Below are 15,855 nucleotides of genomic sequence, written 5' to 3'. Positions count from 1 at the left end.
GGGTTCCTTAGCGTCTCAATAGTTTCCTTAAAGCATTCCAGATGATTCCTTGCAAGATTATAATAGCAGTAACCTTAGCGCTGAAGGTTGTCTCTTTCCTGCGTCTTTAATCCGTCATCTTTACCTCATTGTAGGAATTGATGGACACCAATGACTACATCCTGGGAGAATATGCCGTTCTTGAGCGAGAGCAGAAGCAGATCGATGAAAGGGCGTCCACTGTGGAGAAGGCACTCAGGAAAGCTATGGAAGATGGTACGTATAGAAGCTAGGGACTAGAGCCCCAAATCAACTTGCACAAACAATTTGTTTTGCTGTGGCGGCCTGCGCTTGTGCTGTGGTGCCCTTTGCAAAGTTTCAATACAAGTTTAGATGAAAATGTTCAACATTGTATCCAAACCCACAATTTAGAGCATTCTAGAGCAGATGTCTTACCACTAAACACTGAGCCTGGTTAGAATCCCACCAATTTATATAATTTTTGAGGATTTAAAATTCTGCAGGAATTGTTGGGGGGGGGGGAGTACCGAGTTTACAGTGCTTATTTAACATGTTTAAAGGAACATTCCAGAATTGTTTTTTGCTATCAACACAGTTGCTGGCAGTGTAAGCACTTTATGTAATCCACCATATATATAAACTGATCGATCGGCCATCTGGGTCACGAGATAATAGTGAAAAAAAAAACGATTACAAATTTTGCATTGCATTGATCCAAAAATAAAAACTCCAAACACGAAGTTGGATTATTTATTTCTCATCAAATATGACAATTCAGACAGAAATATTTTAATGGATGTTTTCAACTATCATCATCATTAGATCGTGTAAGTTTTATGTAAATCTGTGATCTTCATGATTTTTGGGTTTCTTTTTTGGAAATTAATTTCAAGATTTCTTTTTGCCAAATGTTTATTGTATTCAGAAAGAAATTGTATGATACCATTACTAAAAGTTACACATATTTTAGTATCTTACCTGTGAAGGACAACATTTATTTTCCTTATGAGCTCTCAGGATAAAACCATTCTGAATTGTGCTGCCAAGTACATAGTCTTGGCTGTGAGGTGAAAGGAAACCTAAACATTATTTGATATTTGTTCTAGCTTACCTCTCCTTCTTTGTTGTATTATTATATGTTTAGATATTGTTATTGTTGGAACCCTTCACCAGGGTATGGGGCTTGTTCCGTTTTTTTTTTTTTTTTTAAATAAAGATCAATATAAAACAATTTAAGGCATTTAAATTCCCCATTGAGGAGCCATTTACCAGGGAGAAAACCTTGCCCTTTCAAAACAAAGCATTAGACCTGTTAAATTTCTGTTGAGATTTTTCGGCGATATCTCCAAAACACAACCACTTTTTGAAATGAAAGTTTCACAAATTAGTTTTATTTTACATTTGTATAGTATGGAACCAATTGAACGGATCCAAAAACCAAAGGTATACTTTCCCTTTAAAATATGTAAGACTTGAGAGCTTATGTAAGACCCTGCCCTGAGATGAAGTGCTGGTTCTAAACTAATTCAGTGATGAAATATTATGTTTACATTTTCAAATGATATAAGTCTCCCTATTGTCTGACTTGTTAAAGACACTGGACACCTTTGGTAATAGTCAAAGACCATTCTTCTCACTTGATGTATCTCAACATATACATCAAATAACAAACCTATGAAAATTTGAGCTCAATTGGTTGTCAAAGTTGAGAGACAACTACTACATGTATAAAAGAGAAAAAACACCCTTGTCACACGAAGTTGTGTGCTTTCAGATGCTTGATTTCGAGACCTCAAAATCTAATTCTGAGGTCTCAAAATCAAATTCATGGAAACTTACTTCTTTCTCAAAAACTCCGTCACTTCAGAGGGAGCCGTTTCTCACAATGTTTTATACTATCAACCTCTCCCCATTACTCATCACCAAGTAAGGTTTTATGCTAATAATTATTTTGAGTAATTACCAATAGTGTCCACTTTCTTTAACTCAGTGTTCCTTGGAATGAAGGGATTAACTGTTTTCTTCTGACGGCTATGCGTGGTAGTCGCAATACTACGTGACCCCATAGTATTTAAGAAACCCTGTGAGACAAAAGAGAGTGTCCTTTACAAGCCACCAGGCTGAGAGACCTTGTAGTACCTGTCCCCTCTTGGACTCAGTCACCTCCCCCCCCCCCCCTCTCCCTCCACGCTGTCCAGGCGCTGAAGGGGACTCATAGTCAAGTATGCTTGGAAGCTGATGTGGGACATTGTGTGTGATAGGTGTTTAGTTTGAGTGTCAACTCGGCAGTCCTTGTGTGCTAGGCACAGCGAGCGGCTGTCTACAATGTACCATGAATGTACCAAGGACTCTCCTGCAATCAAACCATCAGTTATTGTAGCAGCCAAGGCCCTCCTTTTTCCCCTCCAGTTTAGTTTTTTTTTTTTTCTCTTCTCCCCTCCCCCCCCCCCCAAAAAAAAAGATGCTCTTTTCATTGGCATCTGCATTCAAGATCTTTAGAAGTGTTCTAATTAGCAGCGTTGTTTGAAGTAATGACTATTTCTTGAATTATGTTGTTTTAAAGATCAATTGAGAATGTTTTGTTGTAGTATGGATGTTACATTTTAAAGTCTAGCAACTTATGTATTGTAATGTCTGCCTATCTTTTGTACTGCTATGTTTGTATATGATCAGATACTTTATTCACATAAATTTTAATTTGAGCAATACATTAATTTAAAAGTGTAAACCAGCCACTCAATAACCTTGTTGGCTAGTGTTTTCTTCTTGCCTCAGCGCCGATGACCAAACCTTTGATTTAGGCACTATATAAATTGTTTATGATTGATTGGTTGATGGTTTGTTTGTTTGTTTGTTTGTTTGTTTGTTTGTTTGTTTGTTTGTTTGTTTGTTTGTTTGTTTTGGTTCCAAGGTTTGGCATCAGTAGTTTTTAGCATGGGGGTGTTCATAATTAAAAGTTGGTTTAAGAGCAGTGTTAAAAATGCTCGGCCATGACGAATACAAAGGCTTGCCCCTAACCATGTGACATATCAATGTTAAATTTAGTCTGTGTAATCCAATTTGAGTGTTGACTTGTGAGGAGAAGTCTTGGTACCAGACCTGGAACTGGCAAATGGCTTACTACAGAGATGGCCCAGTGGTTTCTGTCCCTGCCTTTCACCTTTGTGGAACCCGAATCGATCCCTGACCAAAGCCTTTTATGTGGATTGGGTTTTTCAGTCCCTAGCATGTGGATTGGTTTTTTTAAGTCCCTACCTGACTTCGTTGTTTTTTTCTATAGGTTTGTTTTCCTGCAACGTCTAAAATTAAAAATTCTGCTGTACAAAAATTTGGTGCGTGGTTTTCGTAAGGATGCTTTGCCGACTATATAACTTAGATTTAGATTATAATTATTATTTACAAAAAAATACATAGTAAAAAAAGAGATTCAGATCATCCAATTGTTTGTATCGATCTCTAAATTACAATGGTCTTGATTGTTACAGGCACTGACGATGAGGCCCAGTTAATGAACGAGTGGTTTGAGTTGGTGAATAAAAAGAACGCACTTATACGCAGAGAGGAGCAGCTTAACGCCATGTAAGTAAAATTTATGTTGACTTCTCCATGCTTAATCAGAATCAAATGATACCCGTAAGGGAAGTTGCAGGAAGGCATGAAATATATTTGTTGGTTTATTTCATTAAAAAAAAATATTTAAACGAATGTACAATATGGGAACAGATAGGTTGAATTGCACTAGTACAATGCATTAAAATATTAACCGTTGTGCGGACATTCTCAAGTGCGCTCACTTTAGTAGTGGTTTATTCTATGAAGAGGGCGCTATAATGTATACAGGAACTGAGAGTACATGAAGAGTTTCCAGCGCATGCGAAAATCTCCAAACCACTACAGGGGTTGTGGGTTATATATAAAACATCAATAAGGTTTTTCTTCTTTTTGCCACAATTTTCTTGTGATGCCTGTGACTGGTTAAGCTTAAACTGTCGTAGTTTGTTGTTTCGTGTATGTTGGGTCGCACAAAGTGTGGATACTGGTCACTGACAATAACTAATGTTATCCATGTGATTTCAACAATTTTGGTTAGATATATATTTAATCAAACAAATTAACACTGGGGGAAATGATTGTGTTGTTAGTGGCTAATGGGTGAAATTGGGGTTTACTGAATCTTTCTCACTAATTTTTGCTGATATCAAAAGAGATTGTTTCTGTTAATTTTGTCGGATGGTTTATTCAGCATAGTAGTTTGTATCCACCATACATCACTGATCTGATGTTTGGGAACTAGGTAGCTATCCATGAGATTTAAACAAATTTGTTATATATGTAATAAAACAAATTTACACTGGGGGAAATGAATGTGTTGATACTGGTTAACGTGTGAAATTTTGATTTAATCTGATTTCTGAATCTCAAAAAGAGCTTGTTTCTGTTTATTTTGTCGGATGTTTCAGCCAGCATAGTAGTTTATATCCACCATACATCACTGATCTGATGTTTGGGAACTAGGTAGCCCAAAAACCTAATTGTAAACGAATGACTGCCATTGTGCTGCCTGATCTCAAAACTAATTTGACATCTATATAAACACAACTCCTGACGCAATTTGCAATTCTCATGAATAAGTTTTTCCAATTGAGGGCACCCGCTAACACACTCTCCCAGATAAAAGAATAACAGTAACACAAACCGGAGAGGTTTTTGTGTGTGTGTGTGTGTGTCGTGGTTGAGCACTGGCCCTCGACAGAAAATAAAATATGTCCCCCAGTACATTGTTGAGTGACTTCTTGTATTCTGTTGATGGATTACTATGGAGGCCGCAGTTGTCCAGTGTGGCAGACTGAATAGCAAGGGTGTAGTAACTCGGCAGGTAGCTGGGCACTAGAGCCCAGCGTGGGGGCTTAAAGAGGGCCTGGCCCCTCTGTTCGCTGGCTGTAATACACTCAGGCAAGCTTTTACCTCCTTTTCCGTCTCGCTTTGCCGTTGTGACAGACAGGCCAGCGACTCTGCTGGATTGAGGATATGCCACATGGCCCATATGGCACTAAACAAGATCCCTCCATTCATTGAGCCTAGACTGACACATTGTTGCAGTTTCCAGCAACTGCGGTTTTCCCTGTTCTCAACTTGAGAGTGTTTTTTTCCCCTTCCATTCTCTGTTTCTATATTCCTTTCGTAAAAGTTTAAATTTTAGGAGCCCACCATTAATGAATAATCTAATTTTCTAGAAACTGTGGGTATCCCAATTCTCAATTTTGAGAATGTTTTTTCCTTCCATTCTGGTTCTGTTACCCTTCATAGAAGTTTAAATTTAATTAAACCGGCACTTACCAAAGTTCTCACAGCTTTATGTCATATTAACACAAAGGTGCAGAGCCTAATCTCATTGAGATTTTGTATTTTTCAATGAGTTTGTTTTGTAATATTAGGCCTAACAATATTTTAGTAAAATATTAAAAAAAATATTAAATAGAAATATTAATTGCCATTTATCTATATGTAGTTTAGGGTTTATAGTAGTTAAATTTTGTTTGCTATTGTGCCCAGCCAATTGGTCAAAGCATTGGTACTACTCGTTGACTTCTCATCATTTTGCAATAATCAGCCAAATTTATAACTGACAATTTGATTAGTGGTCGCCTTCCCCCTCTCTCTCTATGCTTCTCCCTATCCTTATACAGACCCTTCGCTCAAATTGAACAGTATGTGTGTCACTGCACGAAGGACTAACAGAATTGGCATGTATACATCCTCCAATCCTAGGAGGCCTTAGGTCAAATTGATATAATTACATAAGGGAGTTGCTTCAAATTGTTATTACGGGGTCCTCAAGTGAAGAAAAATAACTCTTCCTCACTGTTTTTTTTTTTTTGCTTCTTCGTGCGCCTACCTAAATGCCCAACCAATCTAATCAATTTGTGTCCTGATTTCCTTTTTTGACCCTTTTTTTTCTTGCTTCTTCCCTCTCTCTCTCCCATCTGTGACTGTCCAGGGAGAAGGAGCATGACTTAGAGAGGAAATTTGAGATGTTGAATCGGGAGCTGCGGAAGATGATGGAGATTGAAGGTAAGGGTAGTAGAAGACGGTTGTGTCATCTTGACGTCGTCCATCTCAAGTAATGAAGATGAGACAATGAGTTGAGAAGCGGCTCTGTCTATGTGAAACTCAATTCTTAAAGGAGATGTTTTCCGAGATGAGATCAAGTTTGAGAGATTGAATTAATTTGATGTTGTTATGATTTGACTTGATTGATACAATGGTATCTAGACTGATTCCATTTTGGGAGATTAGAGGATTTTGTTTGGAAGACTGCTGAGATTTAAAAACAATCTGCAAAAGTAGCTCTACTTTGTAAAAATCTACTCAAAGTAGACGTTCACTCACCAGGAACAAGACGCTGTACCCAAATCCAATGCAACCAAAGGTCTGTTAAAGGGAAGGTATCTGATTGGTAATCACTCTTTTAAAATTAATGGCAGTAAGAAACTTTTGGATTAGAGGCGTACAGCAGTTTTGGATAGTAAAAAGCATTTCTAAAAAACATTTCACACAGAAGTATTGTTGTCAGGTAAAAACAAAAAATATAGGTTTTGAATCTTTGAATCTGAGTAGTTGTGTTTTCCAATCACCCCGATTATTCTTTCCGGTGGACAAAATCGGACCGGATTTTTGGAAGATATCTCAATTCCAAAAACCAAAGATATACAATCCCTTTAAGGTAACTGATTTCTTAAGCAGGTATGCAAATCAAATACAGAAAAGTACAATTTTAAAAAATTCCTTTAAAACAAGTGAGATGAAACTGAAGTCTCTTTCTACACTCAAAACAGATTGGCAAAAGACCGAGGAGGAGAAAAGACGAGAGCAACTCCTTCTTGAAGATCTTGTCATCTTGGTCAACAAGAGAGACGAGTTAGTTCAGCAATTGGACGCCCAAGAAAGGGAGTAAGTAGATGAAGATAAACTAGGAGTTATACACTGTTGGTTAATTACTCAAAATAATTGTTAGCGTAAAAAAACTAGCTTGGTAAGGAGCAATGGAGACTGTTGATAGTATAAAACATTGTAAGAAACAGCTCCCGCTGAAGTAGTATAGTATTTGAGAAAGAGGTATTTTCTCACTCAAATGTTAAAAGACTTCTGGTCTGAAGCCCTTTTAAGGCATCTGAAAGCACACAAATTTGTGCGAAAAGGGTGTTTTTCTTTCATTATTCTCTTGCAACTTTGATGACCAATTGAGTCAAAATTTCAAATTTAAAGTGCCTTTAAAGACATAATAAAAATAAATATGAAAGTATTGACTCTCAATCCAGTTTAGTGTCGAGTTGTGGCAAAGCTTTCCATAAGCTGGTGGGATGGATCGATGAAAAGTATCTGACACCCAATGTTTGTAGCTTGTTGGTCGTAAGGGAAAGAAACGACATCAGCCCAGGAACAAGTCACTGTGTCACCTTTGATCACTATGAGAATGTTTTCTCAAAATGTTAGTTCTTGTGTGTAATAGTTTTGACCATTTCCTGTTTTTATAAGTAAAATCCAACCCCATGGCTGTGTTTAATAGTATTCAACCTCAAATGGCTTTTCAACCCTGAAAAGAAAAGAAAGTCTGTTTTAAATAAGTAAAGTGCTTGTACTGCAGGGGGGGGGGCTGAATCCATGAACCTTTTCGGATTTTTTATTTGATTTACTTATTTTATTTTAATTGTTATTATTCTTCATCTTTTTATGGGGGGGGGTGCTTCGGTCAGAAGATAATATATTTCGCTATACAATTTTCTTCCTTTTTGTTGACAAATCTCTGACGCGATATGCCATTCACAAATCCCCGGCATTACATATTTACGAGTCCCAGTGGTCCCTGATTGACCATAGACTCAGAGTAGCTCAAAGCTTCCAAGTTGTCATTTATTATTTTTTCTTTCTCCCTTCCCTTCCTGCTGAGCCACGAGGCATCAATCATTGTTTAGTGGTCGTTTCGTTTCATTCGCTAAAAAAAAAACTTAACTTCCCCCCTTTACCTGTACTAGCACCATCAGGTGGCCGTGTACTGACGTTATTTTAAAGAATTTCCATTCCGGCTTTTAGAAACTCTTCCGTGCTGCCTCGAGACGTCCTGCCGAAATGTTACTGTTTGTGGGGGGAGGGGAGAAAATATACAAAATCGAGCAGTCAGTGCCATCAATGAAATTTTAATGAACGTAGGATTACGAGTGCTTGATGAATTTTTCATCGGCGAGTACAGTCTAACTTTGATTCCTTTTGTTGGGTCTTTTGATGGGGACCGGTGCATCAGTGAAATAGGACACTTGGGAGGGCCGTGATTACGAGGATTAGTGCCCGAGCTGAGGGAGGCTATCGACCCCCCTACATCGGGCTGGATGGTCCAGGAGCAATGGAAGGAGAGAGGGGGGTTGAATCCAGCCAGGGACCTCGTGGGCTGTGTATCGTATGATTTACAGGCACATTAGCATGAATTTTAAAGTCATTATCCCAAGCTCAGATGTTCTGGAAAATACCCTGCCCATTAAGTACAAGCAAATAGAGCGGTATTAAGAAGTCCGCTACCGAATGATTTATGTCCAGGTTGTCTCGAGCTAGTCGTTTTTAATTGATCGGGGTTCATACTCTACCCTCAAAGATTCAAGCTTCTTTCTCTATTTTTTATAGCCTAAAAAGAAAAAAAAATACACAAATTATTAAAAAGGCTTTCTTAAAGAACTGTACAAAGCGTTTTGGGTCAGTAGATGCTACAAATTTTCAGGCACAATGGAAGAAAGAAAATCAGCTTCATCTGAGGTGAACAAGTTCATGTGAGCTATGTCACTTTTATTCCCTATAAAGTGCACAAATGAAAATCACAAACCCTGTGGGTGTTTTATTGTTGTACTACTAAGGCTGTGGCTGTACAGATGGCTATGCTAAGGGTTTGCAGTGGGTATTCTATCCCTCTGTGGCAGCAGCTACGGCTACAGCTACGGCTGTTGCTCTGGCTATAGCTGCTGCTAAGGGTGCTGTTGTGGGTATCCTATCCCTCTGTGGCAGCAACTATACAGCCTTAGCTACGGCTGTTGCTCTGGCTATGGCTGCTGCTAAGGGTGCTGTTGTGGGAATTCTATCCCTCTGTGGCAGCAGCTACGGCTTCAGCTACGGCTGTTGCTCTGGCTGTGGCTGCTGCTAAGGGTGCTGTTGTGGAAATTCTATCCCTCTGTGGCAGCAGCTACGGCTACATTTTACGGCTGTTACTCTGGCTACAGCTGTTGCTTAGGGTGCTGCTACAGCTGCAGCTGTTGCTCTGGCTACGGCTATTGCTAAGGGTTCTGCTATGGCTATCCCATCCCTCAATGCTCTTTCACTTGACAGAGCTACAGATTCTAATTCTACAGGACCTAATTATTAAAAATTATGTATCAGTATAAATGATAGGAAAAATAATCTTACTTTAAAATTTATTTGTTTGTGTCCACAGAGCCGAAGAGGAAGCAGAATATCTAGACAACATGCTGAGGAAACGGAGCAGACGGAAGGAGGAGAAATGTTCCATTCAGTAACAACACTCAAGCAGTCAGGGGCCCAGACTTGGCTAGTTGTCAAAAACTCTCTGAACGCCCCACCCCCCCAATGCATGGAACAAAGCGCTTGGCATAGACAAATCTTGCTCAGAAGAAGCAGGTTACCAGCTGAAACGCCAAGTAAAGCATTCTGTTTGTAACTGGTTCTCTGCGATGATTTTGTCTATCAGAAGGTTTTGCTTAGCAATGTTCTCTGCTTAACGGCTGGAAGGAAAGATGCAATTCTTGGGAGATGAATGGATGGATAGTCTGTTATTAAAATAAAAAGTCCTGATATAATTGGGATTTAAAAAGATGGGATAATTGATGTAATAGGATAATTACAGATATAAATAAAATATGGCACAGCATTGTTGGTTGTTCTACTACGAGTGTTTGAAATATGGTTGAAGGGTCAGTACAGGCCAATCACCTAATTAAAATACCGTCAGATCATGGTGACCAAATGAAAAGAAAGCCTGCGAGGGAGACTCTGCTAGGGTCGACACGTAAGGCCATTAACTTTTTTTTGCATTTATACCGTTTGGTCCATTTCGTTGGTAAGTTGTTTGCAACAGCTAATTTTTTTTCTCAAATGGAAAAAAGACAGCTCTAGCAAAGTGACTTCTAGACAAGGTAATAACACAACAAGACATTCAGTCCAGTAAGGCCATGAAATCGCTGAATGAGCTGTGGTTGTTTTGAAAAGAATCGGTAGTGTAGCAACTCGATGTTTAAATCAGTATGATCTGATCGTCTTCAGGAGATGGCTGGACCCTGAGAATTGTTTTTTTTTCTCACAATGGAGTCATACATTGTTTAAGTTTTTTAACACAAAAACCAAAGATAGAAACGAGTTTGCTCTCCCAAAGGCCAATGTTGTACCTATACCCAGTTTAGCTTGTGTTTGCGCAGACCCCAACGGTTTGAATTCCCGAAAGCGGAATCTTTGAATAGATGTCATTCTTGTCTGACAGAGAGTGAACAAAATGCCTTTTATGTAATCATCACTGTGTTCATATCGTTGCAATCAGTTGAACTGTTGGCCCATGACTAATGATGCAAAACAGCAGGTGTAATAGGAGAGACGAATGATGTTTGTCACTATTGTTTTAAACATTGTGTTGACAATATTTCCCTTTCTAAACTACACTGATAGAGTAAATCACAGGTTGACTATAAAAGACAAACCCCCCAAAATTGATTTACATTTCCCAACGCCAGGTTTCCATATGACCAAACGCCTGACCATCAGAACTAACCTGCAGAGACGAGAGACGTGTTTTGATGCTCTCTGATTTGTAGTGCAAGGTTTGCGGATGACCAGTCATTCCACCCCCCCCCCCCCCCCTTCATTGATGGCTTTTCAATTGCTGTTCACCCTTCATACATCTGTTCAAGTCCTTCCACCCTGATGCACATTCACCACCGCAAGTCATTAAAATACAGCTTTTTCCCTCTTTCTAAGTCCCGAAGCACTTAGGAATTATCAAGGATTTGCTATTCATGCAAATGTAAGAAAAGATGTCTTTTTCGCTGAGTGATTTTCTTTCTCTTCTTCTTCTTTTCATCTTGTTCTTCTCGCTTCTTTGCAGCAAACAGTATCAGTTTGTTTTCCCCTAATACTTCTCCCGCGCATCCTGTCTGACTTTGGGGTGTATTCTTTGTGTATAATGGGCTGGCCATTAGTTAAGGCAAATGTTATCTCTGGGACTTTAAGCGGCAGTGTGCGAGGTTGGTTTTTTATTTGGTTTTGATGTGTTTTTAGCGACATTGGTGTGCAGGGACGTTGTTGGCTCGCGGAGTCCATCCACACTGTCCATCGGGAAGGATTACCGGTCAAAGAAAGAAAATAAACCACAAATTTGATGGCTGTTGTTTTGCGGTAATTCTTGTGTATTCTATGGCTTGTTAAGGGCAGGTTTAAAATTTAAGACCTCTGTGTGTGTGTGTGGATACGTTGATTTGTTATTAATATTACGCATTCACAGGGTTTTGACTGGTTCATTGTGACTATAGTTGGGGATACTCTTCTACTGTTTTGTGTACTACTTAAAGTGGAAGTGCGTGAGTCTTCGTCTTGTTTTTTGCTTGTTGTCTCCAAATTGTATGAAATTTGATGATTTGAAATATGCGTAAAGGTTATTTTAGCCTTTGAGAAAGACTCTGCTAGTGTCGACACGTCAGGAATTGACTATTTTTTCAATGTTTTTTTTTTCCTTTTTTCTTTTTTACATTTTTTTTACAAGAAATAAGTTTCTTTAGTTTTTTCCCCCATGATGTTGAGAGAGTGCCTGGGATGTCTTTCAAAGAAAACAATTATTCAGCTTTTTCGTAGAGTTTAGTTGACCCATATGAAAACTTTCAAAAGAAATATTTGTGTGCAACATTGAGTTCCTGTTTAAGATTCTTCAGACCAAATTATGTTTTTAGTTTACATTTCGTCAGAATTGTAAACACCCTTTTTTATTGTTTGTGAAGCTAGATATTCACGTTTATTGCAAGATGTTATTTAAAACAAAATAATTGAAATAAGGGTGTTTTCTTCTTCTTTGCCGGTAAAATAAATTATTGTAAAGGGTTGTTTATGTTGTTCAAAAGACGAAAGAAAAAGAAAAAAGTGTTTCAAAAGAAACGGTTACAATGCATTATGTGTCTCGAAAAGTTCAATCGAATTTGAAACTTTAAAAAGTAAAAAAAAAAAAAAAAATGAAATTTGTTGAGGTCCATGTGTTGTAGATTTTCCTTTAAAAGTGTATTGCCCTGCGGTGGTGTATGTATCAATGATTAAGACAAAACATTGTGGGTACCGTCCCATATGTTTTATAAAGTTATGGTTAAGTCGTGTATCTTAAACAAACAAAGAGATGGCCAGATAAAATAATGTTTTGCCTGCATTAATGAAGTCAACAGACCTTTTTTTTTTAGAAGAAAATAAAAACGTTGCCGCGTAATGCAGAGAGCAAAGTTTAGTGCCTTTTATATTATTCCAAAGTCTTGCGCGTGATACATTGTAACTGTCCAAGTTAATGATTATATTATGGGCATTCAAACTTTGATATTGTTACGTAACGCGCATGGTATAAAGTATATATATTATGTGATAATAGAGTTGACTGTTTAAAAAAAATGATTGACAGTTAATAAGTTATGGGTGTATGTACATATAATGATATTAAACACTGTGGGTAATGTATACATGGGAGGTTTTCAGAGTCTATTTTCAACATGGTTTTGTTTGTGGTGTTATAATGTTATATAATTATCTTCCTGTGAAGGGAACTAAAACTAAAAACTGCATTTTTGGAAAGGCTTTTAGGTAGAGGATAAGCTGTATGAAAGATGCACATATAGTTAATTAATGTATAATTCACAATTAAGCAACTCAATTTGTAATTAACAAACACACAATAATGGACTGGATTAGTTCGTAATGTATATAGAAATATCGATATTTTGCCGCCTAAATAAAAAATAAGTGCAAGATTTGCTTAAGTTATTTTGAAAAATTCAACTAACGGGAGTAAATGCCTAACTAAATATTAATGACTGCATCTTGTGCTCTGGGGTATGGCCTGCTCTTTGGAAAATATTAAGCATTACAGGTATGCGGAACCGAAATCACCATACCAAAAATCTTCGAAGGTAAAACTACATACCGGTTGCATGGTTGGGCATCAGTTTTGTCAACTTCTACTTCAGCTTGGTCAGGCCTAGGAGAATATATACTCGCTCAACTTGCGATCAATTTTACATTGTGGGAAACTATTGTTTTTATTGGTTCATGAAAGACCTTTCCCACGCAACAAACCAAACTTGATAAACAGAAATTTGGGTACTGAAATAAATTCCCGAGAAAAATTAGGAATTCACAAACTAAAAGCCATACTCTTTGCATACAACAATCGGCTCACAGTGTCTGATGTTTGCAAAATACCCGATGTTGTACCTTCTTAATCTTAGCCATGCTGGTTATGAGTGATAGGTTTGTCTGCTTAAATATCTAAGCCTGCGTCCGCCATATTGTCTATTAATTTATTAATTATTCAATTTAATTATTTAACCAATAAAACTTAAACTAGCACTCAAGAGCCATGCTATGTTCATATTGTCATGAAATATTGGCTCATGACGTACCTTAATCTAAACAATACAAAGCGTAACTTATTTAAAAATTGTATTAAACCGAGTGAAGACTCATTTCAGTTGTTATTTTTCGTCTCTTTTTTTTTTTTTAAATGTAGACCAGATTCTGAACCCAACAACAACAAAAACCCTCGCAAAAATCCCCCCTGTATAGTGTATGTGGTCATTGAGTTATGATAGCGTTTATGCTATGAACAAAATTGTATTAAAAGTATATGGCTAAGAAAAACACGTTCCCGTCCGTACTGATGAGTGTTGCCTTTTCGTGCAATGAAATTAATAAGTACCCCTAGGACACAATCTACGGTCGGCAAGCTATTCCCGAGTGTCGAACACTTTGGGAAATAAGAGGTGAGAGCTTCAACATCCTACTTCATTTCAAACCAACTACGGGAGATTGAGTTCGGCTTGCACCGTACTCCAAAATGCCCTTGCGGGACCCTCCCCGAGTCTACACCGGCAATATCTCTAATTGTGTCCCCATCATAATCATGCTCCAACGAGGCGGTTGCCTTTTTGTTGTTATCTCTACACATGCCCCTGACTCTGTTCTCCTACTCAAGCTTTCTTTCTCCCTGCCTCTCTCCCCATTGCGACCAAAGTGTCAACCCGCCGTGAAAATTGTTGTTGCTGTGTTTGAGGGAAATTGAAATTGCTTGGTATTGTTGATTAATCGTGTCGCTTTAAGACCGTCACTTTGAGATACAGACGGGGGACAGGGAGAGGGGGGAAATCAAATCAAATTTAGATTTGGTGAACTCCGGGGGGACTGAGTCCCATGTGTCCGTTGACTTCACCGCGGTATACACGCTGCTTGTGTACCGTTAAAAGAAGCGGGGTGACGGCGGATTTGTCGGCTCAGAGAGTATCACTGTATGGGACATTCTCTGTATTATCAATTCATTTTCTTGTATCATAAGGGGGATATAATCTTGCCACAATCGGATAGTTTCAAAGAGGGTATCAATGCTGTGCACAGCTTTATTATTGGCGGTTTGTGAACACTGCATGCGTGCCCGGAAAATGCGCAACGTAGAATCTTACTGCAGGCTTTTGGGTGTCAATTTCATAATTGTGTTATAATGAAGATAATAAAACACGGGCGCCCCGACGGCGGTCATACACTATAAACATCATGGTGTCTTGTATTGTGATCATTTCTGTGTGTTTGTGATCAGTTTTTTTTACGGAGACTTTTCCAATGCATGCTTGACTGTGTCCGCGTCAAGAGCCTGTCAAATGAAACAATTTGCCCGTGTAGTTTTGTTCCGCGCGTTAACATGTTGATATCTTGTCACCATCTTGCTTTTTTTTTATTATCACGATTCACTGTCATTCATTTCAGTGTGAAAGTACGACCTGCCTTGGAGATGGATAGTACACTAGGCTGATACAGCATGGAGGCCATATGATACCCCCCCCCCCTCTCTCCCCCTCCTTCTTCTACCGTATCCAACCATCTCATCCCCGTCGAGATAAGGTACCGAGGGGGTTGGAATATCTGGGAAAGTGGGGAGGAGTACGGAGATGGAGTGTATCACGATAATCATCTCGCGATTCATTTGGCAGCCGGGTACCATCAAGTACAGGTGCCCCAGGGTCCGGGTATAGTGTATAGAGAGTAGACCGATACGTGCTCCTGTCGTGTCCCTTCTGAGGGGGAAAGAGAAGAGCACAGAACGGATGCAGATACGGGAGCTAAGGGAAGATGGTCACTTCCTGATTATAGGGGCTTGCTTCATCTCCGTCCCCCATCCATCCAGTATTCGCATGCAATCTGATGGGGCTGTGGACCATATGGAGAATGCAGGCCTATACACTTTTTCTTGTTCACTGTTCACTGCACTTGTAAGGGAAATGTCAAGCCCTGATGTGGTTGAAGAACACAGAAAAGAGCAGTAGCTCTCATTGCAGAGGTTTAGTTGGGACCCCTTTTTAAACTGCAGGTCCCGCCTACCCCCGTAACAAATTACACGAAAAGTGTATTTCCCCCAACTGACTGTTTTAAAGAGTGGATGCCATTGTGTCTGAACACTTGTTCTTAGTTAATGCTACATTTTGCACTTGTCTATTCATATTACATTTGTCGATGTTGTATATTCTATTCTCTTTATTTAGTAACGTTGTTGTTGTGTTAAGAATGCACTTGCTGAGT

The 15,855-nt window shown here is 38.7% G+C and overlaps 1 protein-coding gene across 2 annotated transcripts in view; it reads left to right on the top strand.

The window, feature by feature from the left end:
• LOC139934343 (EH domain-binding protein 1-like) overlaps nucleotides 1-14,815 on the top strand; it is an 86,611-nt gene extending 71,796 nt beyond the window's left edge. For both annotated transcript variants that reach the window (XM_071928541.1, XM_071928532.1), the window contains 5 exons: nucleotides 135-255; nucleotides 3,486-3,579; nucleotides 5,999-6,072; nucleotides 6,837-6,951; nucleotides 9,473-14,815. In XM_071928541.1, the coding sequence (XP_071784642.1) occupies nucleotides 135-255; nucleotides 3,486-3,579; nucleotides 5,999-6,072; nucleotides 6,837-6,951; nucleotides 9,473-9,554 (486 nt within the window). In that variant the 3' untranslated portion in view covers nucleotides 9,555-14,815. The remainder of the gene's footprint in view (nucleotides 1-134; nucleotides 256-3,485; nucleotides 3,580-5,998; nucleotides 6,073-6,836; nucleotides 6,952-9,472) is intronic.
• The last annotated feature ends 1,040 nt before the right edge of the window (nucleotides 14,816-15,855 follow it).

The sequence above is a fragment of the Asterias amurensis genome, chromosome 1 (assembly GCF_032118995.1).
Source record: "Asterias amurensis chromosome 1, ASM3211899v1".
NCBI lineage: Eukaryota > Metazoa > Echinodermata > Asteroidea > Forcipulatida > Asteriidae > Asterias > Asterias amurensis.
The sequence above is the reverse complement of the archived record's forward strand: the minus strand, read 5'-3'. Positions and strand labels throughout refer to the sequence as shown.